Raw genomic sequence first — 26,825 nt, forward strand, 5'->3', positions numbered from 1 at the left:
AGCCTCTCCAAAGCCCTTTTTTGAAGTCCCTTTGAAGACTAGGTGGTTGTTTGTTTGAGACAGGATCTCACTATTTTAGCCTATTTAGCAGAGAACTTCAAGTATCTTTGAGGAGGTCTTGTTCTTCTAATTTATGGTTTGTCAGTTTGAACAATGACAGGCTGGCAAACGCACAACTTTTGGGCAAGCATGTCCTGATCTGGCCTTGAGCTTGTCTGAACTAGTGCCCCTATGGGTGGAGAAAAAGCCCACCACAGCCTTTCTTTTAAGCTGCTAGACCTTTGTTTCAGGTCAGGAGGGTGACGAAGAAACCAGAAGTTGCCATCTTGGTCTTTCTTTGTTTTTTTTTCGAGACAGGGTTTTTCTTTGTAGCCTTGGTTCTCCTGGAACTCCGATCTGTAGACTAGACTGCCCCAAACTCGAAAAGCTCTGCCTGCCTCTGCTTCCTGAGTACTGGGATTAAAGGTGTGGGCCACCACCACTGGGCTGAATTTTGCCATCTTTAATATCCAATAGGCTCTCTTCCTATCTGTCTGCCTATCAGGGAATCTTTCTAACTCCTAGTCTCACTCAAAGGATGACCATGAACTTCCTGACTTATCTACCTCCACCTCAGAGTTCTGGGATTTCAGGCTGGTGACATAACTGAGAAAACTGAAAGAGGAACCACGATCTCAGACAACCCATTCTCTATCTCTGGCAAAAATGTGAGTACTTTTATCTGTACTAGTTTCAACTATACAACTTTACTCATCCTGCTAATTTAAAGTAGTCATTAATTTTTATTAATCTTAAAATTCGAGACATTGTCTCACTGTGCAGCCTTGGTCAGTCTGGAGCTCACTACCTAGACCTGGATGGCTTCAAACACACAGATCTTTCTGCCACTGACACCTGAGTGCTAGGATTATGTCGGGCAATAATTTATCTATCTATATCTATTTATTAGTGTATAGGTGTTTTGCTTGTGTGTATGCATCTGTACACCAACTGTTTACAATGCCCTAGAAACTAGAAGAGGACGTTGGAACCACTGAACTGAAGTTACAATATATTATGAGCTGCTACGTGGGTGTGAGAACCAAACTCCGGCCCCTAAAAAAATCAGTCAGTGATCTATACTGCTAAGCCATTTCTTCATCGCCCCCACCCCTTTTCTTTTAATTCAAAGTTTGCGTAACCCAAGCTGTCCTTGAATTCATTCAATCCTCCTGCTTCAGCTTCCAGAGTTTAATTTGCATGCTAGGGCTGGCTATCACAACAGTTTAGATGAGTCTCTTTTCTGCGTCCCCAGAGACTGTCTTCACAACTTTATCAATATCAGCCACTGTCAGCCACTACTAGTTCAGTCTCTGTCAGGCGGAGCACGCCGCCGGTTTCCTAGCAACCGAACCGCATCCCTCCCATCTAGCTGCTTAGGGCCTGGGCTTCCAGCGCCCAGCATGCCCTGCGGCCCGGCGCGCACTACGCGTCCCACAATGCCTCACGGCCCCGCCCCACTCCCGCGGAGACCCCGCCGGGCAGTCCCGCGACCCCAGCCCACCGCCTGCAGCCTGGCGGGCTACGCTGGCTGGGAGCCATGCGGAGGGGAGAGCGCAGAGTCGCCGGAGGCTCGGGATCTGAGTCTCCGCTGCTCGAGGGCCGCCGCAGCACCGAGTCCGAGGTCTACGATGATGGCACTAACACCTTCTTTTGGTGAGGGTCTCTCCGCGTCGGGGTCGGAGTTATGACAGATGATTTAGTTTGGAGTCGGGAAACGTCAGGGCCCAGATCGTCCAGGGGAACGCCTCGCCAGAGCTTAGCGGCCCGCAAGCCGGTGGACTCCCCGTGGTCGTCTACGTAGTGTTTTTTCGGGTCGGGGGAGCCCGGAGATGAGCTCTAGAAGGCCTCGCCACTACATATTAGTGACTTTTAGGTTTCTCTTTTTGCCGAATAGTTGATGTTCTTCTGCTCTTCCCCGATAACATTGCCGTGAACTGGCCTGATGGGTATGGCATATCTGTGTGGTAGGTTTTGCTCACTGCTACCCTTTTCAGTGACCCTAGCTTGCACATCTCAACCTCTGACAAGTTTTGGGGTCAGGCAGCCCGGTCTGCCTTTTAGTGGAGTGAGTGCCTAGGAATTACAGGTGTTTTGCTTCTTTGAAGGACTATTGCCACTGCCCTGGCTGACCAGTTTAAGATGTAATCCCATGACCTTGGGCTAACCCTTCACCTTTCCTCGTTTGTAAGAAAGACAAAACTCATAAACGAGAGAGCACGCGTCATGAAAGGAATGGCTTTGTCTTTATTTCAGGCAGCTGAGTTTCCACCCACCTATGCAACACTGGTGTCCGAGGGTGGGCTTTGCAGACAAGTGGGACCCAAGTGCACAGAGACAATGTGTTCCCAGTGGAGGGGATGTTAGGAAGTATCTCTGAGAGAGCAGAGCTGTGGCAGTGCCCAGAGCACATCGGATCAGAGAGAAGCCTGTTCTGGAAGTGTTTGGATAATTCAGGAGAAGGTGCCATCACACAGATAGGGTCCTCCGAGGGACCCAGTCCTATGCCAGCTTGTATCTCTGGCTTGCAAGTGGGAGTGGTAGCTGAGGCCCTGGTGAGATACAGTTGAAATAGCAGGAAAGTGGGTTGGGTGTGGGAGATAGCTTTGCAACTGGACCTTATGTTATTAGCACCTTCCCTGGGTTATGGACAGCTTCTGCGAGGAGATCCAACCAGAACCGCTTTTCTATATGATGCCTTCTGGTGACTGTGAAAACGTTAGAAGGTAAAGAAACAGCACTGGGAAGGTAGAGGGGAGAGAAAGGGAGAGAGAGAGGAGAGAGAGAGCGAGCGAGAGCGAGAGAGGAGAGAGAGAGAGTGCGAGAGAGCGAGAGAGCGAGAGAGAGCGAGAGAGAGAGAGAGAGAGAGAGAGAGAGAGCGAGCGAGCATGGGGCAATTGAATTTGTGGGTATGGTGCCAGAGCTAGGGCCAATGGACTTCTCTGACCTTTGAGGTCCTTTGGACATTGAAATGGCCTAGAAGTCAGGCTGTTGCAACCCCGTAACTGACCCCACATCTCAATCACATCCTGCCTGACAGGACAAACTGTTCCTTTTCCCTTGTAGGGAAGTGGTGCTAAAATCCCTGACCCACACCTGGTTTTTGTTTTTATAAACTTTGTATTGCCTTACTTGAGGGCCAAGAGATCTTTGCAACAGGAGCCTGCTCCTGGTTGCCTATTTAAATAAAGGACTCTAATTGGCCTTATATTCAGAGTGGTCCGAGAATTACTCAAGTGGGTATTTTTACATCATTCTCTATTAAGTAGCCTCCACCATGCCTCTTGGACAGGAGGGAGGCATGACTGTCCCCCAATACAGTTGATGGCCACTGGGCAGAGAATTCTGCCAAGGGTTTGTTGGCTGGCCTTTCGTGTTTTAGATTCATTCATTCAGTCATTCTTCTGTGTATGTTTTGGGGACTTATGCTGAGTGTCATTACTGCTTTAGGGGGTAACTCAGGAAACTAAACAAGAGCTGGGATTCTGGTATAGACCTGGAACTGGAAGTTTTCTTTTGTGTGTATTGATGTTCTGCCTGCATGTGTGTAAAACACGTATGCAATGCCCCTAGAAGCCAGAAGAGGGCGTTGGGTCCTTTGGAACTGTAGTTCCAGATTGGTGAGCTGCTGTGTGGGTGTTAGGGATCCAGTTTGGGTCCTTTGAAGAAGTAGCCTGTGTTCTTATTCTTTTTTTTTTTTTTTTTTTTTCGGGGCTGGGGACCGAACCCAGGGCCTTGTGCTTGCTAGGCAAGTGCTCTACCACTGAGTAGCCTGTGTTCTTAACCTCTGAGCCGTCGCTCCAGCCCCCTACCACCCATTATCACTGTCTAACCCACTCCCGCCAGCATGGAGTCTGTGACAGTTTGAGAATTGGTAGTCTACACTTGGATCTTAGAGCTTCTAGTGAGCCGTCTAGGTGAGTTGGGCCAGCAATCACCAATCCCTCCTCAGCGATTCTTTTTTTTTTTTTTTTTTCCGGAGCTGGGGACCGAACCCAGGGTCTTGCGCTTCCTAGGCAAGCGCTCTAACCACTGAGCTAAATCCCCAACCCCTCCTCAGCGATTCTTTATTTCTGCAGCTTCAGGCATAAGTGATCGGTCACCGTGGGCCAGGGCTTACTAGCTTTGCCCACACTTAGCAAGCATGATTTGATAATTCATGCCTTTTTGACTATCAGATCAGCAGGCCAAGAAAGCCAATGTAATAGGCTAGAAGGCTCATGAAGACCCAACCTGGGACAGGCCCTGTCCCTCTCTTGGTAACGCCTTCATGTTTCCTTGGTTGGGTCCGGCAGGGCTGCCTTCCTACCCACTCAGCATGAGGAGCATGATCATCTCCAGGGAGGACAACAACTGGGTATTTTCCACTCGTAGGGAGGAACCAGTGTGTCACCTTGTCTGCCCCCAGGCAGTGACTGGAGTCCCAAAATTTACATAGGTCAACTGTCCTATTGGGACTGGTCATGAGACTCAGACCATCCCAGAGTGTGTCTGTGGTAGGGAGGAGTAGGAGGCCACTGCACAAGCCTGGCATTCTGGCTGGAAGGGGGAAGATGGCCTGCCTCAGCAACCTGTTGTGCCCTTTTCTCCCGTGTGTGTGTGTGTGTGTGTGTGTGTGTGTGTGTGTGTGTGTGTGTGTGTGTGTGAGTGTGTGTGTGTGAATGTGTGTGAGTGTGTTGTGTGTGTGTGTGAATGTGTGTGTGAGAGTGTGTGTGTGAGTGTGTGTATGTGTGTGTGAGAGTGTGTGTGAGTGTGTGTATGTGTGTGTGAGAGTGTGTGTGTGTGAATATGTATGTGTGAATGTGTGTGAGTGTGTATGTGTGTGAATGTGTGTGTATGTGTGTGAATGTGTGAGAGAGTGTGTGTGTGAGAGTGTGTGAATATGTGTGTGTGAATGTGTGTGTGAATGTGTGTGTATGTGTGTGTGAGAGTGTGTGTGTGTGAATGTGTATGTGTGTGTGAGTGTGTGTGTATGTGTGTGTGTGAATGTGTGTGAGTGTGTATGTGTGTGTGAGTGTGTGAATGTGTGTGTGTGAGTGTGTGTATGAGAGTGTGTGTATGAGTGTGTGAATATGTGTATGTGTGTGTGAATGTGTGTGTGAGTGTGTATGTGTGTGAATGTGTGTATGTGTGTGAATGTGTGAGTGTGTGTGAGTGTGTGTGAGTCTGTGAATATGTGTGTGAATGTGTGTGTGAGTGTGTATGTGTGTGTGAGAGTGTGTGTGAGTGTGTGTGAGAGTGTGTGAATGTGTGTGTGAGTGTGTGTATGTGTGTGTGAGTGTGTGTGTGTGTGAGAGTGTGTGTGAGTGTGTGTGTGTGAGAGTGTGTGAATGTGTGTGTGAGTGTGTGTGAGTGTGTGTGTGTGAGAGTGTGTGAGTGTGTGTGTGAGAGTGTGTGAATGTGTGTGTGAGTGTGTATGTGTGTGAATGTGTGTGTATGTGAGAGAGTGTGTGTGTGTGAGAGAGAGAGTGTGTGTGTGTGTGTGTGTGTGTGTTAGTGTGTTATGAGTTAGACAAGGAGGAGCAACAAGGTAGAGCTCACTCTTGAGCAACCATTGATTAAAAAGTCTGAAATCTTCCCGCTGTGAGTCTGTTTGGCTGATGCTCTGCCTCCTGTTTCACCTTTCCCAGATCAGGAGAGACTGGGTTTGGGCAACTGTATGAGTAATAGGGTGAACATTGACCTCAAGGGAAAGGTGTTATTGTTCAAATACTCCTGCTGTACTGAGAAGAAATAAAAGATAGTACTCCCTTTCAAGACTGTAGACAGCCAAGGATGTCCTTCACTTACTGGCCACTTCAAACTCCACAAGAAGATCCCTGTAAAAATAACAGTGAAACTAGCAGTACAGAAAGCAAGGAGCTGAAGTAATTTTAAGATCTTCAGGAAAGAGCTGGAGAGTGTACCTTAGTGGTAGAGTACTTTCTAGCATGTGAGAGGCCATGGGCCCAGCTCTCGTTACTGGAGAGGGGGTTGGGGAAAGCCTTCCACATTTTCCGTGTTACATGTGACCCTATCTACCTGTGCTGCAGGCAGTGCATGTCAACCCCTCTGGTACCCATGGGAATGGCCAGTCATCTTGGGAATGCACGCCAGCCCCCTCCTGTGCTGGGTGACTAGGTATCATGGGAGTACTTGGTGATCCTCCCTGCTCTGACACCACCTGTGTTTTTGGATTAAGGCGCGCCCACACCTTAACTGTGCTGTTCATCCTCACCTGCGCACTCGGCTATGTGACCCTCCTAGAAGAAACCCCTCAGGATACAGCCTACAACACTAAGAGGTAACTGCTCATGGTCATCGGGGGTGGTGCCCTGTGGTTCCTTGTGAGTCTAAGTGCCTGGCGTCCACGCCTTCCCTGAAGCTGTGTAGTGTTTCCTGCCCAGGACTCTAGGAATATGTCACCTTCGAGGGCAGGGATGCTTTGCTTTAGCCTTCAGGGTGATTCCCCCAGCTGGGGTGCAGAAGCCTCATGAGAGTGGCCACATCATCACACCGACAGCTCACTCATCCTCAGAGTGGCAGACTCCAGGACGTAAGGATTCTCAGATTGTCTGGGATATAGAGAGCCACCAGCAGTGAACCTTGTAATGGCACTTACGTCCTTGAGTACAACTGGGTGCTTCTGCTAAAACATCGCTGTCAGGCTGCTGGACCCTAGGGTCCCTTCTGTCTTTCTTGTGCAATATAGGTAACCCCCCTAGCTTATTTCCCAGCTTTTCTGGCCCAGTCTCTGGAAATTCTTTACTGCTCAATGACTTCCAGCTCATAGCCTCTGAGGAGTGTTCTCTCTCTCTCTCTCTCTCTCTCTCTCTCTCTCTCTCTCTCTCTCTCTCTCTCCCCTCTCCTCCCTCCCATCTCGCTCCTCCCTCCTCCCTCCCTCCCAGGCCCTCTAGCCCTTCTGTAATCCATCATGTCTGGCCTGGCCTGTGCAGTACTTCTGCTCATTCTCTCTGCAGGCTGCCTGTTCCTCCCTCCTTGCTTGGGAAGGCTTCTACCAGACTCTAAGTCTCAGGCGAGGCCTGTAAGCTCAGCATGCTCCTAAGGAGATGAGTTAATACTGAGAGAGGAACTTGTGCTTCCTGGCCACTGAGTCAGGCCTGCTTTGTCCTCCCTGTCCTGGTTCAGACAGAGGGGCCATCTGCAGATACCGGCCTTGGGGCATGGAGGCAGTACTCTTGTTTGTGCCTGTATCTACTCAGGGAATTTTCAAGTAGAACTGGGTCTTAGCCAGGTATGGTTGCTCACACATGTAAACCTAGCACTTGGGAAACTGAGGCAGGAGGATTAGGAGTTCGAGGCCAATCTTGGCTACATGGTGAATTCAAGACCAGCCTGTGTTACATAAGACCCCGTTTCAGAAAAACAAGCAAAGAGGACTTGATGGTGCGCACCCTTCTAGCACTGGGAAGCAGAAGGGCAGATCTCTATGAGTTTGAAGCCAGCCTGAGTTCCAGCCCAAAAAAGAAAAAAGAAAAGAAAGAAACAGACAACAATAAAACCACAAAACTGTGTCTGCTGGCTTCCTCTGAATTCATCTGTGTGTACCTGGGAATAGTGGGTCAGTAGCATCTGCAAGGCACAGTAAGAAGTTCAGAGATGAGACAGGACTACACCTCAGGAGGTGTTCTCCAGAGACTGAATAGGTCACTCAGGAGCCTAGGGTTTCATCCTTAGCACCACACCCTGCACTCCAAAAAAGCTGTAGCTGAAGTGTAGCTGAAGATGCCCAGGTCTGATGTCACTGGACAGGAGTTGTCCCAAGGAAGAGTACAGTCCTCCCTCTGAAGAGCAGGAACGTACAAAGGTACCTGGCGTGGTCACCAGTTACCTGCCAGAGCAGTTACAGAGGTATTGTCCACCCAGTCTGTTGGTCCTGTTGTCAATACTAGGTGACCCAGACCCTGGAGAATCCTAGAGCTCAGAGCCCCAAGTGTAAGGCGGGTAGCACTGTGGACCTGTGTGGACACAGCCCTTCTTCATACAGCACAGACCTCCCCCAGGGGGCACTGGACGTCTGTTCCTCATGTTCTTTGTCTCCCTCTTTCCTCTTTAAGAGCATGAAGGACTACCTTTCTGGCCTGTAATTCTGGTAGAGCCTGGAATCCGCTATTTGCTCCTCCCTGAGACTATAGAAGGCTTAGTGACAAGCATGCTGCCTGCTGAGCCATCTCACCAGCCCTATAGAGAATAATTTATAATTTCCGTGGTGTTTGGTCGTGTAGTTTTCATCACACTTGTTTTATGTTTGCATGTATATGTGCACTCAAGCGTGTAGACAGCACACGTGCACAAGAGTCAGAGAATAGCCGTGGGAGTCCTCTTTCTACCATGCAAGTCCCAGGGATCGAATTCAAGTTGTCAGGCTTAGTAACAAGCATGTTACCTGCTGGGCCATCTTACCAGCCGTATAGAAAATATTTTATAATTTTTGTGGTGTTGCAGATGGAACTCCGACTTTTACATATCTCAAGCAAGCACTGTACCAAGACTTATTTCTTACTTACAAATTATTTTTGCTTATGTGTATGTATGTATTGGGATAGGTAAGCAGGTGTCCTCAGAGGCCAGAAGAGGGTGCCGAGTGTCCTGGAGCTACGAACAGTTGGGAGTCACAGTGTAGGTGCCCGGATCTGAACCTGGGTCCTCTGTAAGAACATCAAATGCCCTTAGCCACTGAGCAGTCTCTCCAGCTCCATGACTTATTTTAACATATTTCTTAAGACTTACTTCATTTTTATGTGCATATATGTGTGCCTGTGTGAGTTACATGTACTATGCACATATAAGTGCCCATGGGTATCATAGGTCATTGGATCCCCTGGATTTGGAGGTATAGTCAGTTATGAGCCTTCTGATGTGCGTGCTGGGAATGGAACCCAGGCCCTCTACACCAGCAGCCAATGCTCTTAACTAGTGTGCCATCTCTCCTGCCCCTTTTGTAAAGACTTTCTTTTCAGCTTGTGTATCGGTGTATCTGTCTTTGAGATGTAGGCTGTGTTCCACTGTGTTGCCAGTCTTGTCCTGACATTCACTATGTGGGGCAGGCGGTTCTGGAACTCACGATCCACTCACCTCTGCCTCCAAGTGCTGTGATTAGTGAAGGCATGCTTTACCATTCCCAGCTGCCAGTTTGTTCTTGAACTTCAAGGCTCAAGTAGTCCTATTGTCTCAGCCTCTTGAATAGCCAGGACTCTAGGCACAGACCACTGTACAGCTTTTTGCTTCTCAAATTAACCTTTTGGTCTATAATTTGATGCATTTCTACTAAAGTTCCAAGTTGGTAAGTTTGAGATGCACATACCTATGTGCCTGTTGCTGACTGAGGCAGCCTTGAGTCTCACACCATGTGTTGTGGTTTCCCAGCAGTGGAGTTGCTGTGTTACTTTCTGTGCCTGACTCCTTCCCCACACCAGGGGATGTGTATCTTTGTAGCCTGTCAGTACTGTTGCTAAGCTGTCCCACACAGATGGCTCATGATTTATTATCTGAGGTGGTGGCCTGGGCTCTCTCACCTTCTCAGTTAGTGAGCTGTCCATTCACACCTGTAATCTCATCGCTGAGTTGTTTGAAGCAGGAGAATCCTAAATTCAAGGTCAGTCTGGGCTGCATAGCAAGACCCTGCCTCCTTTCTCAAAGAATCAAAATGAAAACCTACCCCCTTTTTTAAAAAAGCAAACTCAATTAATAAGCCACACAATTAAAATCTGATGGTGTGCACGTGTGCTCCCAGATACTGTGGAGGCAGAGGCAGGAGATTGCTTGATCTGAAACTAGCCTGGATAGCACAGTAAGACCTTTTCTCAAGAAAGTAAGGGAAAGACTGCATAAAAGCCAGTGAGATGGCTCAGCTGCTAAGAGTACTTTCTATTCTAATAGGGGAACCAAATTCAGATCTCAGCAGCTATGGCTCGTGGCTGTAATGGTCTGTAACTCCAGCTCCAGGGGATCTGACACCTTGTTGGCACCTACACGTAAATGCACATTCTTGTGTGCATATATACACATACACTATAATTAAAAGTAATAGAAATAAGTCTTGGGGGAAAAGACCTGAAAAGATATTTTACCAAGGAAGAAAAAGAGGAGAGAAACAGCGTATGAGAATGTTCACTGCTGACGTCCCAGGGCTCCTCAGACTGAAAGCTGTGAGATTCCACCACACACCTCCAGCAGGACTGAACTGTGAAGATGATAAGGATTTGAAACAGCAGTAGCTCATTCATTACTAATAGGGATGTGACCACATTGGAAAGCAACTTAAGGGATCTCTCTCTCTCTCTCTCTGTCTCTGTCTCTCTCTCTCTCAATCTTATGTATGGGTGTTTTGTCTGTATGTGTGTGTCTGGTGCTCATGATAGAACCCCTGGAGGTAGAGATGGTTGTGAGCTGTCTTGTGGGTGCTGGAAATCAGACCCGGGTATGCTGTGTGAGTATCCAGTGCTCTTAACTACTGGGCCATCTCTCCAGCTCCACTAAACTCACATGAGGTCCAGCATCATGCTTCTGCTGTGAGGTCAATGGGAGAACATTTGCTTTGCACTGTCTAGGCCCTGGCTTTCATTCCAAGTGCCACACACACACTATCTTAGATAATGTAATGGCTGAGACCCTAAGAAGGAAGGCATACTGACAAGAGAGTCCATTTATAGATGCACGGGAGATGGGCTCTATAAGAACAGAGGTAGAGAGGTAGAGGCTGCGAGAGCCCATAGACTGGCTGACAGCCGAGCCCATGGGCACCTGTAGAGTTGCTGCTGTTGAGTCTTTGATTATGTGACGATGCCAGAACCCAGTAGAGTTTTTAGGTCACCAGAGGACAGAGGTCAGTACTGCCCCCACTGGGAAAGATCAGAAACAAACTCCGATTTAGCTCAGTACAGATAGTTCAGTTAACAGAAATGTATGTGTTAGCTATAGTACTTCAGCCTTCCGTATCCACTAGCTTCATCTTTGAGGATTCAACCAATTTTTGAACCCTTTTGAAAGGGTCCAGAGAGATGGCGCAGTGTGCGCGAGGTCTGGCTGCTCTTCCAAAGGGCCTGGCTTTGATTCCCAGCACCTATATGGCAGCTCACAGCTGTCTGTAACTCCAGTTGTAGTTCCTCCTGGACACTGCTCTGTAGACACTGCACACATGTGGTGCAGATATTCATGGAGGCCAAACACCCATGCACATGGATGTTCTAAAGAAAACATTGATTAACCACATCTACATTGAACTTGTACAGACTTTTTCCTTGTTACCGTCTATCATGTACTAAACCAGCTCTGTATATAGCAGCCACATTCTGTATAGCTAACATATGCGATTTAGAGATGTTTTTAGGAAATGGGAGATATATGTGGCTATAAACAGATAACACTGTCTGTTAAAGATCTGAGTATTCACACATTTCATTATCTTTGGAGGATCCTAAAACCAGCACTCCACGGATAACAGGCTAATTGTATGTGTGTGGATATAGGTTAGTGAAGGCCACTTTCTGAACTCAGAACCTAAAGCCAGCCTTACTATAGTAGCAGCAGGTATACCCAGCAACCAGTGAGAGACCGAGTGATTCTAAGGACAGGACTGAGGCAAAAAAAAAAAAAAAAAAAAAAAAAAAAAGGGAGGGGGGAGGAGGGAAGAAGAGGAGGAGGAGGAGGAAGAAGAAGAAAGGGGCTCCCAATGGGCCTAGAGGTTCCTGTTGTGTCTGAAACTGAGAAAAGCCCATTAGTGCTCTCAGGTCAGGTCTCAGTAGTGGCCTAAGGCAGTCCTGAGCAGCCGTCCGTAAAGTGGTGTTGGAACATTACCTGGAGTATGAAATCTCATGTCTACACTGAGATAAGTTGATAAAATCAGTAAATGGGCAGCAGGCATGCTTCCTGTTCAGAAGAGTCTCCTATGAACAGTAGGCTGTGCCCAAAGAGGCTTTAAGCCCCGCACCTTTTCTGATCCCTCAAGTTCAACAAGGGGATGGAGGATTGTTCTGTAGTAGAAAAAAGGCTGTGTCCTAAGAATCGGATCAGATCAACAGTGGGAACTGCAGTGGCTGAGGAGCATTTGTCCCCTGGATCTTTCTCCCCAAGCCCACAGCCATAGTCTTCCTATGAGGAAGGCAGCAGAGAAGTCTTCAGACAGGCCGACCAGTGCTGCCCTCACCCGGATCCCCAGAAAGAGCCTCCGTCTCCACCCGAGGAGACTGTGGAGGTGTGAGGCCCCACCGTCACATGGCCTACGAGGATGTCCGGGGCAGAGGAGGCCATTAGAGGGGACCGGGCAGATAGGATAAAGTGTGAACTTTATTTGCTTACAGGTTTAAGTGTAAGACATTCTCTTTTTCCTTAACATTACCTCTATCAAACGACACGTTTTCAGGTACTCGAGTACTTTTTCCAACCCATCCTTGTAAATGGTCATCCACACAAGCCTGTGTCCACAGGGGACTGTGTAGCTTAGGCACACTGGTGGCAGGTGCGCCACAGGCTTGTGTCAGGTAAGCAGAACAGCGGCATCACTTTGTCTTGGTCTTCATTTCTATTCTTTGGGGACTGGGAACTGTTTAACTGTCCCTCATCTGGTAAGACAGCAATCTACCCAGGAAGGCAGCTAATCCAGCCTGTGTCTTGTGTGAGGTGTCGCTCGCTTCAGGAGCCCTTCCAGGTTCCTTTCCCACCTCCTGTCTTGCTAGTGCTTCTGTGAAAGAGCTATGCTCACTGTCCTCTGAGCTGAGCAGAGAGTGCAGCATGGTATGGAGCCAGGTTGGAGACTAATCCATAAAGTCACATGTGCCTTGGAGGGCTACAGATGTTCTGCTAAGATTGGGGGTGGCTCTCATCTTGGCTGCTCAGGGCAGGCAAGTAATACTCAGTTTTCTTGGCTCGTTCTGACCGCTGCCATGAGAGAGGATGTCAAGATGCTAAGGACACTCAGCAAGGGCAGGGCAGAGTGAGACCCGTATTCCATGAACACTGGCCCGGCAGTCCTTAGCAGAGATGGCCTCACAGTGCAGTCCAGGCTTTGTGTGGACCATGCTTCTGCACCCTGTGCCCTGTTATTAGTGTTTGCTTTACATGCAGGTACCATCCTTCATCTTGTACCTCCAAGAGCACAGGTGCTGGAGGTGGTAACCCAACAGGACAGAAATTCTGGGCAGACCCATTAGGCCTGTGCTGTGAGATAGCCATTAGATCCTGGTGTGTTTTAGAGGCTTTATGAGGTCAAGTGAATTGGTGGTGACACTCTAAATGGCATGAGAAACCTAGCACAGGACGTCTGAGAGTGGTGCTGCTTGTGGACTGTTGCAGTGCAGTGAGCCATTGTGGGTCAGCCTCCTCCAGCCAGTGCCAAGTGGCTGCCAGACGGAGTTGTGGGCTATTTCCAGCATGGCAGGGACTAGCCTATCATGGGTGTCTGCTGGGGTCCCCGCTGCCTCCCACCTCTGCCTGAAAGAAGCCTGCACACACTGAGGGGCTGTTTGTTCTTTATTTGCAGAGGTATTGTGGCCAGTATTTTGGTTTTCTTATGTTTTGGAGTCACACAAGCCAAAGACGGGCCATTTTCCAGACCTCATCCAGGTAACGCACCATTTCTTTTCCATGTGTGCCACGTCACGCTTCTGTTCTGAGCAGCTGCTGTATCTGTGCTGCTGGATGTGAATGTCCTGTCCCCTCTGCCAGCTCCTCCTGTGGCTGCTACCCCACGGCACGGAGAGCTGATTGTACTTCCTGCACTCGTTTCTCCCCTGTCCTGTGGCTTTCTCACCTTCCTGCAGGCCAGGGTGCCCCGGGATCATAGGAGGGGCTGGAGACTAGAAGTAGCCTGAGTACTGTCTCCACCCCCACCCCAGGTTCTGACAAATCTTTGGCATCACATTTGCCCCCCCGTGAACCTCAGCTGGAGGACACAGGCCACCCACTTGCCTGCTCTGTTGGCCCGAGCTCAGATGAGGAGAGGAGGCCCTTGAGGCTACAAGTTGGTTGGTGTCATTTCTTAAGGGTCTTGGCATAAATTGAAGAACATGATTCTTCTTTTTTTTTTTTTTTTTCGGAGCTGGGGACCAAACCCAGGGCCTTGCGCTTGCTAGGCAAGCGCTCTACCACTGAGCTAAATCCCCAACCCCAAGAACATAATTCTTTTCTGCCTCAACGGGAGTATAAACTGTGAAAATACAGAAACTATTTTTAGGCATTTTAAAAAATAAACACTTAAATTGGGATGTGTTGTGATATTTATTTACTTACTTTTGAGGGTCTCACTGTTGCTCAGGCTATTCTCCAATTCCTGACTCCCTTCTGAGTACTGGGACCACAAGTGAGTCCCCCAACATGGCTGTTTTTCCTGGGTTTTGTTTATGTATATTTTTTTGTTTTTGTATTTGTTTTGCAAAGTGGGCAGTCTTGGGATTTTTCCCATATGTATCTGTGTGCTTACTTGTTTAACCAGCCACTGTAGGAGCAAGAGACAAGGGATTAGCCTTGAGGTTGTTAGCCTTCCAAGATGGGGAATGTCTGCCAAGGGTGAGGCTGGGAGCACAATTCCTCTGTGGTGCTGAAGCTCTGAGCTGGGCCCTGGAGGACCTGAGCAGGCTCTGTTTTGTGATTGCTGCTAGATTACTGAGCAGCCTCAGAGCCTCAGTGGATCTCCACCCTCAGTGGAGATTTGAGCCAGAGCCACAGAATGGTGAAATAACTAAAAAGTACCCCATTAATTTTAGCAGCAAGTATTTAATTGTGACTTGTTTTGTTTTGTTTTTTTGTTTTATGAGACAGGGTCTATGTGGCCTTGGCTGACCTAGAACTACCTCTGTAGACCAGACTGGCCTTGGACTCTCAGTGCTGCCTCTGTCCCCTCAGTGCTGGGATTAAAAGGCATGAGCTACCCCTGCCCAGCTTATTTGTGATTTTATTTATTTATTTATTTATTTATCGTATGTAAGTACACTGTAGCTGTCTTCAGACACACCAGAAGAGGGCATCCAGATCCCATTACAGATGGTTGTGAGTCACCATGTGGTTGCTGGGAATTGAACTCAGGACCTCTGGAAGAGCAGTCAGTGCTCTTAACCACTGAGCCATCTCCAGCCCCTGTGTGATGTTTTAAGATGCCATTTTTGAAGTTTAAGTTTCTTTCCTGATGATGATTTGTCCTATGGCACAGCGAGGAAAATCAGTAGAACCTGTAGAATTATATTTGGAGTTGACACTCTCTATTTTGTAATTTAACTATTACGCACACGCACACACGTATATTTGGTGTATACTGGAAAGGAAAGGTGCATAATTTTCGGTGTTAGAGTTGTACAGATTGCTTTGTTACAATAAAGCTATATGTGTGCAGGGATACAGGCTGATTGCTAAGGGCTTGTCCTGTTTTTGAAGGAAGAGAGCTATAAGCCCATACAGTAAGGCATGCTTCCTTTCAAGAGCCTCATCTCAAAGAGCATGGCAGATGGGACCACACTGGCTAACTGGCTGTAACTTGCTTCTGCACTTGGCTCCTGGACTCTTGGATATCTCCAAAACATGCAGGTCCTATAGCCCAGAGGAACAAGCCCTATATCATGGCAAACAGAAGTCACCATGTCTGAAAGGTTTTAGGACTTTTGGAGGTTCCCATAGGACTCTGATCTAAGCAACTACAGTTCCAGCTCCTGGTACTAGAATAATTTCTCCTCTCCTCTTCTGTGTGTCTGTCTGTCTGTCTGTCTGTCTGTCTGTCTGTCTGTCTCTCTCTCTCTCTCTCTCTCTCTCTCTCTCTCTCTTTAAATAGGGTCTCATTGTGTAGCTCTGGCTACCTAGAACTATATTGAACAGGCTGGTCCCTGTCTCCTGAATGTTGGGATTAAAGGCGTGTTACCAAGCCCAGGAGTCCTCTCCTGACATGCATGCTCACCTGTGGCTTACTTTGAGAACTTTGTTCTGCCTTCCCTGCTAATGTAGTTGCTTTGCATAAGCTCCAGGCTTCTTCACCATTCTGTCTTATCCATGTAGTAAGTCTGTCCTCAGCCACCTCCCACCTCACTTTTTGTTGATATACTGAACATGGACCCAGGGCCTCTAGTGTAAGGATCTGTGCTGTAGCTGAGTAAGAGGTCAATGCTTTATGAGAGGGACAGTTCAAAGGGCATCCATCCACCCCAGGGAGGAGGGCTCCCTGCCCTACCTACTGGTCTGCTCTTAGGAAAACCCAGTCAGTCTGCCTCAACCGGGGCTTTTATCTGCCTGGCCTCATTAGAGCAGCAAAATGAGGCTTCAGATGACCTGCCTGGGGAATTTCTTTATTTGGAAACTGTAATTGGCTGTGATTCCAAGTGAATACCTTGAAACAGGTCCTGGTTCTTTTGAAACTGCCTCCCTCCGTTCAGATTTTTGTTTTTGTTTTGTCTTTTTTACAGTGCTAGGAGCTGAACCTGGACCTCATTTGTCCCATACAAATGTGCCCTACTGAGCTACAACCCCAGCCCCTTCCCAAAAGCTCGGGTTCAGTGCCATCCCCGGCACTGCTGAATTGCTTTTGATCCTTTCTCACATTTTATGCTGAGGTAGACAAGGGACACGGGCATCAAAACAACCAACACAAGAACAAGTCAGGGGTTTGGGTGAGGGAGGATGTAGAAGCGGCCGGATATTTAGGATGGGCCTAAAGGAGGCAAAGGTCAGATGGCTCTTCTTCTGATTCGGACGCTTCTTGGAAAGAATACGGGAAAGATGGGGAACAGCAATAGCTGAAGAGGTGATGTCAGCCTCAGAACCAATGACATAAAGGTTCCTGTTGGGGAGATGTGGCCTTAGGTGTCTGCTCTTCTCACACACACACACACTCCAGGGGTAGAGGTCATCTTGCTACCCTCAGCTGGTGAAGATTTTCACGCAGGCTCTTCCCCGGCTTCAAGTATGAAGAACATTCATAACCATCATCTGAATATGAGAGTAACACGAGCAAATTCCATCGAAAGCTTCCTACATCGTGTTTCCTGTCTGTCAGGATTGGTCATTCTCACTTAAGTAGATCAGGTCACACACCCTTAATGCACAGAACCTCCTTGGCTCTTTAGTACTATACTGTGATCAGGGATGGAGGTAGAAGTCTGCTGATACAGTTTGTGTTAAAACGCTTTCCTAAATGCAGAAGACTAAAACTTCATACTTAGTCATGATAAGAAATTGAACATATAAGAAGTACAAGGTTTTCATCCCTGAAAGAGGTGTCCAGCAGAGCGAGGTACAGGATAATTAGCTTATCCAAGAGCATCATGCTGCCGTCACTATTACCAGTATCGTAGGCCTTCTGTGCCTCCAGCCAGGCAAGCGAAGACCTCAGGACTCAAGCGGAGGAAAACATTTCACATTCCATAGGGAGCTCTGCGTATTTAGTCCTTGCTTATAAAGATTCTATGAATGACACCTAAGTATCCCTTTAAAAATACTGTCTTTGATCTGGGGCTGGGTGGGGCCTAGCGCCCCTGAGCAGAGCCCCTGACATTGTTGTTATCTTGTTGTAGCTTACTGGCGGTTTTGGCTGTGTGTTAGTGTGGTCTACGAGTTGTTTCTCATCTTCATCCTTTTCCAGGTAAGCAGCTTTTCTTGGTTGATAAAATAGGATTAGATAATAGAAGAGGCCTGAATTCTCAGGCCGCAGAGTGCTGGCAAGAAGCCAGGCTGGACCAGCACAGGTAGACACAAACTGTCTGGCGTCCAGGCAGGCCCGTACGGAGGGGTGTCTTAGTGTGGGTGCAGGCACAGGCTGTTGCCATTTCTGTATGCAAGCGGGGACAGACAGAGAAGACAGCTCATGTGATTACGACAGGTGAGGCGCAGTCCAGCAGATGTGCCCCTGGCCTGTAGCTGAGGAGCTGCAGCTTCAGGAACTTTGGCCTACCTGGGACCCGAGGAGCTGGTGGGATTGGCAACTCACTGGGGCGGTGGGGTGGGAATGGAGTGTTATATTATGTGCTCACTAATGGTCCACGCTGCCTCAGTCACTGAAGTCTGAGCTCCATGAGTGAGTGGTGAGGCATTTGATTGTGCTAACTCCATCATCTGGGGGCAGTTATGCAAGCCTGAGCCCCTGTGCATGTACAAACATCCTAGCAGACCCAGAGCAGTTCTATGTCTAGAAAACTCACTCAGATATCTTTGATAGTCCCTCTCTTCTACCCTCCAGTCACCTGCCATCTGTCTGAGAACGCCCTGAGTGGACCTTGTGAACCCTTGCTAACCTATATCTTATCTCCGCTATATCATCGGCACAGGGCCTTTCCTATGGCTGAGAGACATTTTAGGACCTAAGAGGCATTTGGTTTCCCATTTGGAGCTTCTGTGACTCAAGCTGCTCTCAACATTCCTGTCAGGGCTTGTCAGACACAAAGTTCCATTTCTCTCCGAGACAGACCCATAGTGGTCTCACTGGTCACATCACACAGTGCCTTTAATGTTTGAGGAACTGCCAGACTGCCTTCCAGCATGGCTATGTCATCTAGAGATCCCACCAGCCCTGACCTAGAATTCCTGCTGCTTTATACCCCGTCTTTCAGTTCTGTTGTGTGAGTGCTGAGAGGTGGAATTGCTGGTAGTTAATGGAGTTATATCCTAATGGGTATAAGGTGGCATCTCTTAGTTTTCTCTTTTTTCCTGCCATGGATTCACTTGAAAACACCGTAGCATACCTAGGTGTCTCGTCTTTAGGGAGCCTGCTACTGATGGGCTGGCAGCTCTGCAGAAGCATGGTGGGCGTCTGGTGGGTCACACGGCAATGCAGCCTTCCGTACTTTGTACTTCTCTTTCTTTTCTTTTCTATTTTTTTTTTAAGATTTATTTTATGCACGTACACTGTCACTGTCTTCACACACCAGAAGAGAACATCCAATCCCATTACAGATGGTTGTGAGCCACCGTGTGGTTGCTGGGAATTGAACTCAGGACCTCTGGAAGAGCAATCAGTGCTCTTAACCACTGAGCCATCTCTCTAGCCCCTGTTCTTCTCTTTCAAGATTGTTCGGTGTCAGCCGATCTCCTGCATTTCCAAATGAATGCCAGAATCACTTTCTGGCTTTGTTAAAGAGCCCATGAGGTTTCTTTTTCTTTCTTTGCAATGCTAGGAATGGAACCCAGTCCTCCTGTATGCTAGGCAAATGCTCTACTACTGAACCCCACCCCAGCCCTAGCAGGTGATATATTGACAGTGGTAGCATTGGTTAGTTTAGAATGCTGCCATCCCAGCATTATTAAGTCTTGCCGTTCATGAACATGAAGTATCTTTTACTGCTTTTTTAAAAATTTATTTATTTTATGTATATGAGTACACTGTCACTGTCTTCAGACACACCAGAAGAGGGCATCAGATTCCGTTACAGGACTCAGAACCTCTGGAAGAGCAGTCAGTGCTTTTGTATTTCCATTGTTAGATTATTCCCAAGTATTTTATTTGCTAATAGGATGTAGAAGTAGTTTATTTTTGTGTTGATTAGTGTCTTGTGGCCTTGCTAAACTTAGCAGCTCTAGTACTTCTGAAGGGTTTGCTGTCTCTAGCCCCTGCATCTGCGCCAAGATGCTGCCACACTTCCTTGCAGTCTGCTGTCTTCTACTTCCTACTCTTTCCTGACTCCCTTAGCTGGGCCTTCCAGAGACTGATCACGAGCGTGGACCTCCTTAATTGGTTCTCAGCCTTACAGGAGTATCTTTCTGTGAGGTGCAATCTGAGCTCTCACTTTTCTCAAAGTGTTCACCAAGTAGGACCAGTTCAGTTGTAGCTGGTTGAGTGTTTTCATTATTAGACTTTAAGCTATTTGGTTTTGTCAAATACATTTTCTGCATTAAGTAAAATGATTATGTGTGATGATGGTATTTACACCAATAATTTTTAAAATGTGGTTCATTTGGGATGTTCTGGTTTGGTTTGGTTTGACTTGGTTTGGTTTTAGACAGGGTCTTGTTGTATAGCCAAGGCTGGCCCTGAGCTTGCAATACATTTAAGTCTTCCTGTTTCTACTTCCCCGAGTCAGAGGTGTGCCTGCCTGGCATAATTTTCTTCTTGGAAGCTATGGGCATTCCTGAGGGGAGGAGGTGGCGTCTAGCGCCGTCTGTAGTCTGGATCTAGTCTCCTAGTCTTCTGTCTAGGATCGTCACACCCATGTTCATGAGATGCTTTCTTTGGCATCAAATTTGTCTGATGTATTTGTTAGGATTTGGCCAGATTTAAGGTATAAGCCATCTGTCAATAGGGCTTCTCCCTGGTAAGACTGACCTTGATCATGGAGAGGCTCCCAGGGTCTCCTTCATATAGTGCCTTTTACTGCCTGTTTCAGTCTGCTTTCTGGGAGGAAGTTTCTTTGTGCTATCCTTGTCCGGGTAGGAGCTAGAACTTGGGCTCCACTACCTCAGGGTTGTGTATCTGTGTTATGGAATTCCTCTTGAGGAAAACCTGTCTCTTTCCAACCATGTGTTAAGTATCACATTTTGCTCAGGTTGTACTCAAATCTGCTTTTTATGTTTTTGCTGGAGTTCTTTAGGCCTGGGCAGCTCTCCTTTCGCTTCTATCTGTTTGACACACCCCCTTCTAGAAGGGTTCTTGGTTTTTCGTCTGTTGAAGCACTGCCTGACTCATACCATAGGATGTTCCAATTATGTGCACCTCCTGCTTGAGCCCTAGAATCGGTTATAGAACTCTATCTTGAAAGTCCTCCTGCAATGTAGCGACTTTCTTTTCCCACCATGTGCCCTCTATAAGAGTGCTGTGGCATCATGGGGTTTCTGCATGGTGATCAGAAGCAGCATTTGTTTTGCAGGTATTTTAAAACTAGAAACAGGTACCCTTGACCCTAAATTTCTGTCAAACTTAGAACTGGCCTTCAAGCTTAAGCTGGAAGGTGGTTTCAGGAGCACTCCTGCCTCAGCGTGTCCTCCAACCTTGCTGGTTTCCAGGGCACACGGCATTAACAAGATGGCCGTCTGTGGAGCCTGCACCAGGGACAGGCGAGCCCTGACTTCCAGTCTGTTCCATCTTCAGTCCTGTCCAGCTCACTTTTGCCTCCTCTGCTAGACTCTACTTTCTCATGTGGTCTCTAGGCCTTTGAAGCCTCTCTTTGTCCTGGCTCGAGGTTTGATCCACAGGCCCCCTCCTCTTTTGTGTCCAAAAATGCTTCGTCCACAACGGGGACAGAACTCTTACCAGCTGCTGCATATCCAGAAAGACGGCTTGTGCTTGACGGAGTGCTTGCACATGGCCCTGGTCTGTGTGGGAGGGCAGCAGTACAGGCTGCCTCTTGTGGATAGGAATCTAATCCAGTATGCACTGGGATTGGAGGGACTAGCATTTGTGCCCTAGCAGCTCACTGGGGCTCAAGGCACCCTCAGGTCCCCAGCCCTGGCTGGGGTGGCAGAGCGACTGTCCTGTAACATACTGACCAAGACAGAGGTCACACTACAAACCACTCCATCCCGGCTGCCTTGCTAAGCCTCACTACACTAAAGGCTCCACTTTGCAGACAGTCCATGATGGCCGGCAGTTTCTGAAGTATGTGGATCCCAGGCTGGGAGTCCCATTGCCAGAGAGGGACTACGGTGGCAACTGCCTCATCTATGATGCTGACAACAAGACTGACCCCTTCCACAACATCTGGGTAGGGTGTTCTCCACTACAGGGCTTCTATAGCCCAGGACTGCCCTTGGTTTTATGGGATCAGGCAGGTTCCCCTGCAAGACTGTACATGCTCTTGCTTTTCTTCAGATTCCTATGGGGTAGAGTAGGCCTGTGGCCTTGTTCATATTAACTGAGGATTCATCAGAGGGGCATCCTGGTCTCTGTTGCCAGTGTGGTCATCCACATAGCAACATACTTGCCAGGCTCTGCCTTGGCATCAGCCTGGAGAGCTGTGAGTGGGAGGTGAATGACCCTGGGCCTCTGCACAGCATGAGGTTGTATAGTCCCTGGAGACTTGCCCAAGATACCACAGGGGAGGAGACTGCCTAATGGAGGGGCTGCCTGAGGTGGGGGCTGGGCCTCAGGATTGCATCCTTGTTACCTACAGGACAAGCTGGATGGCTTTGTTCCTGCACACTTCATTGGCTGGTATCTGAAGGTAGGGTAACCCAGCTGGCTGACACCCTGGTTCTGTTTAATTCCCTTTTTCTCATGTCTTGGTCCACACTTGACCTGAGTGGTAGGCGGGTGAGCCCTGGTGAGGAGGCACTGTGCCATCCTGGAGAATATGTACAATACCAGAAACTCACCCTTCTCTCAGGAGGGCTCAGTGCTAGTGCCAACCCTGCTCTCCAGGCTAAGCCCTGCTCCAAGCACTGTGGCCAGTTAGGAAAGGCGAATGAGGGAAAGGGCAAGACAGGAAGCCCAGGCCAGTCTGGGCCCCAGCTGCACCCCCACAGCAGTGCTGCCTGTTCGTCCCAACCCATGGCTTGAACCAGACCTCCTGTTAGAGCACAGTGCCAAGTCTCTGGGCCCCTCCATGTTGGCTGAAAATCTTCAAATTGGAATGGTGGCTGCCCATCTGCACAGTTGCTGGGGACCTGCTGGGGCTGGGGGCAGGCAGCAGGATTGTGTGTTTGAGGGGTACTGTCTGTGGGGAGAGTTGCAAAGCCTGACGGGAGCTGTCTGGCCCTCACAGACCCTCATGATCCGTGACTGGTGGATGTGTATGATCATCAGTGTGATGTTCGAGTTCCTGGAGTACAGCCTGGAGCACCAGCTACCCAACTTCAGCGAGTGCTGGTGGGACCATGTAGGTGCAGCGGGCAAGGCACAGCCTGGGTGGGCCGGGGCCTGTTGTCTCAGGCCTTATGGTTAATTCCTCTCCTTTCCTGACCCAGTGGATCATGGACGTACTCCTCTGCAACGGGCTGGGCATCTACTGTGGCATGAAGACCCTCGAGTGGCTGTCCTTGAAGACATATAAGTGGCAGGGCCTCTGGAACATTCCAACCTACAAGTACATCTTGGGAGTTATAGAAGGGAACCACAGAGCATTGGGCCCCTAAGGGCAAGGCCTTGGTACTTGGGAGGGTGGCAAGCAAGACATTAGAGAGGTAGTCAACTGTTAATCTTCCATCTGACTCCCTGGCTTGCTTCTCTCATGAGGCTGTGGACCTGATCTCTTCCTATCTCACTCAGCCTAGGTTGTCCTTAGACTTGCTCTGCAGTCTAGGAGACTCTTGCCCCCTCCTCCCAACTCCCAGGAGTCCTAAAGTGTACCCTATACCCAGTTTCTCTGCTACTTAGAGGATTTAAGAAAAAGAAATTATACCTGGAATGGTGGTATATACCTACAGAGTCCACCGCGTGGGAAGCTGACACAGAAGAATTCCTTGAGCACAGAAGTTCAACTTTAGTCTAAGCAATCCCTTAAGACTCATCTCAAAAAACCCAGAAAAAGTGGGAGCTGAGGATGTAGCTCAGCTGGTAGAGTGCTTACCTACCACTCTCAAAGCCCTGGTGGGTTCCTTACCCAAAACCACAGGATCCAAATGTTCTGTAATCCCACATTTGCTGTTGTTGTAAAAGCAGATCAGAAGTTCAGAGTCATCCTCAATATATAGTAAGTTTGAGGCTAGCTAGTCTTAGCTACATGAGATCTTATTTCAACAAATGAAAATAAAAATTAGCCAGGCATAGTGACACATGCCTTTAATCCCAGGTAGGCAGGTAGATCTGTATGGATTGGAGACCAGCCTGGTCTACATAGTAAGACCTTGTCCCAAACAACAAAAAGCAGAGTTTATCCCAGGACTTGGGAGGCAGAAGCAGGTAGGTCTCTTGAGTTCAAGGTCAGCCTGGTCTACATAGCAAGTTCCAGGACAGCCAGAGCTATACAACAGAGAGACCATGTATCAGGAGAAAACAACAACAAAAACAAATAAACAGAAAACATGCTAGACAAGCCATGCAAGATAGTTCTAGCACTAGAAAAGGGGGGGGGGGGGGCAAGAGGATTGAGACCCAGGGCCCTGGCACCACAGACGAGAAAAGACCTGGGTACAATATGGAACAAGGCTCCCCTCCTGTCTGGTTGCCTTGGCCATGGCGATAGCCCCCTCTGAGTAGCTATGTAGGATTTTGAACAGGGAAGAGCCTTGCGTCTGCTGAGGAAGGCAATACGCACTGGCTCATAGGTTCTGGCTGTAGCTCTGTGACTTGAATAAAGATGGTTGACTGGCCATTGCCCTCAGGCTGCTGACTCTCTGGTTCCCAGGGGCAAGATGAAGAGGATTGCCTTTCAGTTCACACCTTATAGCTGGGTACGCTTTGAGTGGAAGCCAGCCTCCAGCCTGCACCGCTGGCTGGCCGTGTGTGGCATCATCCTGGTGGTAAGTCCCAGCGGCCTGGTGACTGGGTATCCATGCAATGGTCAGTTCTAGAACTGATGAACTGACCATCTTCCATCCCCTAGTTCCTGCTGGCAGAGCTGAACACATTCTACCTGAAGTTTGTGCTTTGGATGCCCCCTGAACACTATCTGGTCCTTCTGCGTCTGGTCTTCTTCGTGAACGTGGGTGGTGTGGCCATGCGTGAGATCTATGACTTCATGGATGAATTGTGAGGGCTGCCATAAAGCCTAGGGGGTGGGATGCCAGAGCCTGGGAGCCCCAAGGGCATTTGGGGTGCTGAACAAGCCAGGCAGCTACTGCCTCTCTGCAGGAAGCCCCACAGGAAGCTGGGCCAGCAGGCCTGGCTGGTGGCAGCCATCACAGTCACAGAGCTGCTCATCGTGGTGAAGTATGACCCGCACACACTCACCCTGTCACTGCCCTTCTACATCTCCCAGTGCTGGACTCTGGGCTCCATCCTGGTGCTTACATGGACTGTCTGGCGCTTCTTCCTGCGGTGAGTGGGAGTGGGACCCCAGGTCATGAGGCCTCACTGTGAGTGCTTTCTGTCCCCCTCTTTGGTTGAATACAGACAAGGCTCTAACCATTCCCTACCCTGCCTTGCCTTGTGGCTCTTTCGACCTTGGCCTTTGTTCTCTCTGTGAGTCTCTGTGACTCTGCCTAGTAGATCCAGGTTCTTGAGGCTCGAGGTGACCTGCCCTGCCTGTAGCTCGCTCTCTACTTAGCTATTCCTAGATTATAGCACATGGAGCCTCTCGAAGAACAAAGTTATCCAGGTGTCTGTGGGGCCTGTGCTGGGGACTGCTGCAGGAGCAGGTAGTGAGGTGGCTGTGCTGCCCCACAGGGACATCACCATGAGGTACAAGGAGACCCGGCGACAGAAGCAGCAGAGTCACCAGGCCATCAACAACGGGGATGGGCACCCAGGGCCGGAGGATGACCTGCCAGGGACTGGAACTGCAGAGGAAGAGGGGACCACCAATGATGGTGTACCTGCTGAGGAGGGGCCCTCAGCTGCTTCATGAGCCTCTCCCTCTTCACTGGCCGTGTGCCATAGGGCTGTCCCATTTCTCCCATCCTCATGCTCCCTGCTTCAGAGGAGGTGGGGTTAGGGCTTCCACACTCCACGAGGGGCACCTGAGTGTACATGTTTGTGTGCAGGTAGGTGTATGCACATATTGGCTCCTGACACTTGGCCGGGGCTGTGAGCTAAACAGTGAGCCTGGGACTTGCTGTAGAGCAAGAGTCCTGCTCTGTCCTTCTGCCTGGTCAATCAAGGCCCTGATCCATGGTCCCCTTGTGCTCAGTGTCAGCACAGGCTAGGAGAGGTATCTCAGTACCTTTCTCCACCCTCTATGGGGTAGGCAGAAGCCCCATGAGACCCTGCGGTCCCACCCAACTTACCGCAGCACAAGTGAAGGATATAATACCAAGACAGCTGCAAAATGGTGAGTCTGGAGTCAGGGCTGAGCCATTTCCTTTGGAGCCTTCCCTTAACCAGGACTATGAACCGAGGGGTGTGTATGTGGAGGTCACAGATTGGCCTCTTTCGGGGCATCAAGTCAGAAAGTCTAACCTGGAGACCTGTACCCAGGTGCTAGGGTATTGTCACCATGGCTCCCTGCGTTTATAGTCGTACCCTTGAGCAAACAGAACAAATAAAGTAATGATGAAGGTGCACAGCCTCTGGCTGCCCTCTCTGCCCCATGCTCCCAGACGCCTTGCAGAGTGACAGACTGCCCCTCTCCCCATTCGTGTGTGCACATGTCCATGCAGGATACGGTTCTCACAGGGCTTTGAGGGCTTGTGGGACACAGCTCTCCTAGGGCAGGCATAGCTGCTCACAGAACAGGTCCTGGGCAGCTACCCCTGCCTGCCACATTGTTTCTTACTGGGTGTGAGGCTGGTGGTCACTCAAGAGTGACCATGGGAGATGACTGTGAGCCTTACCTTACGGTTGCAGCCACTGGGGGTGTAGTAGCAGACCACCTGTCTTCTGACAAGTTCAGTTTTCCGACGAATGCAAATGCACAAGTCATGCCTCTTAGCTTACTGAGGCAACATGTTTCTTTGAATTTTTGAGCCAGGGGTTTGCTACATAGCTCAGACTAGCACAGGGTTCAATGCACAACCCAAGCTGGCCTCCCAAATTCTAGTTTGTACCCCTATGCTTAACTAAAAAATTCTTTTTGCATTTTTAAAAATTTTTTTCTTAATTATGCCTGTACATGAGTGAAAGTGCCCGTGGAAGCCAATAGAGGTGGCCATCAGGTCCCCTGGAGCTGGCGTTAGAGGTAGTTGTTAGCCCTCATCCACTCCCGCATACCCACATTGTCTTCCTCCGACTTTCTGGCTGCTGTGACCACTGCTAAAGTGATCAAGGCAGTACAGATGTCCCCAATAGACTGATTCAGCTTGTTTCTATGTGTATGTGGAGGTGCAACTGCTGGGCCACACCATTTTTAAGT

The 26,825-nt window shown here is 48.9% G+C and overlaps 1 protein-coding gene across 4 annotated transcripts; it reads left to right on the forward strand.

The window, feature by feature from the left end:
- The first annotated feature begins 1,461 nt into the window (after positions 1–1,461).
- On the forward strand, positions 1,462–26,038 carry Ptdss2 (phosphatidylserine synthase 2). 4 transcript variants are annotated; one of them, NM_001106316.1, is made up of 12 exons: positions 1,462–1,695; positions 6,221–6,322; positions 13,517–13,599; positions 17,526–17,593; positions 21,507–21,641; positions 22,050–22,100; positions 22,641–22,754; positions 22,843–22,961; positions 24,222–24,336; positions 24,420–24,565; positions 24,668–24,853; positions 25,202–26,038. In NM_001106316.1, the coding sequence occupies exons 1-12, from the start codon at positions 1,580–1,582 to the stop codon at positions 25,380–25,382; spliced, it is 1,416 nt and encodes a 471-aa protein (NP_001099786.1). In that variant the 5' UTR covers positions 1,462–1,579; the 3' UTR covers positions 25,383–26,038. The 4 variants fall into 4 exon arrangements, 3 of the variants coding, with proteins under 3 accessions (NP_001099786.1, XP_087516032.1, XP_087516025.1); XR_015687433.1 differs by having other exon boundaries at positions 1,499–1,695; positions 24,651–24,853; positions 25,202–26,035; XM_087659899.1 differs by lacking the exon at positions 1,462–1,695 and adding an exon at positions 2,635–2,765 and having other exon boundaries at positions 6,072–6,322; positions 25,202–26,035.
- The last annotated feature ends 787 nt before the right edge of the window (positions 26,039–26,825 follow it).

The sequence above is a fragment of the Rattus norvegicus genome, chromosome 1, assembly GCF_021556685.1.
Source record: "Rattus norvegicus strain SHRSP/BbbUtx chromosome 1, alternate assembly SHRSP_T2T, whole genome shotgun sequence".
Lineage (NCBI taxonomy): Eukaryota > Metazoa > Chordata > Mammalia > Rodentia > Muridae > Rattus > Rattus norvegicus.

Bases quoted from the DNA above. Each gene is read 5' to 3' on its own strand.
- Ptdss2 (NM_001106316.1), top strand. From the start codon at position 1,580: ATGCGGAGGGGAGAGCGCAGAGTCGCCGGAGGCTCGGGATCTGAGTCT. The intron at 24,337-24,419 runs GTAAGTCCCAGC...TCCATCCCCTAG, and splicing joins TGTGTGGCATCATCCTGGTG to TTCCTGCTGGCAGAGCTGAA. The intron at 24,566-24,667 runs GTGAGGGCTGCC...GCCTCTCTGCAG, and splicing joins TATGACTTCATGGATGAATT to GAAGCCCCACAGGAAGCTGG.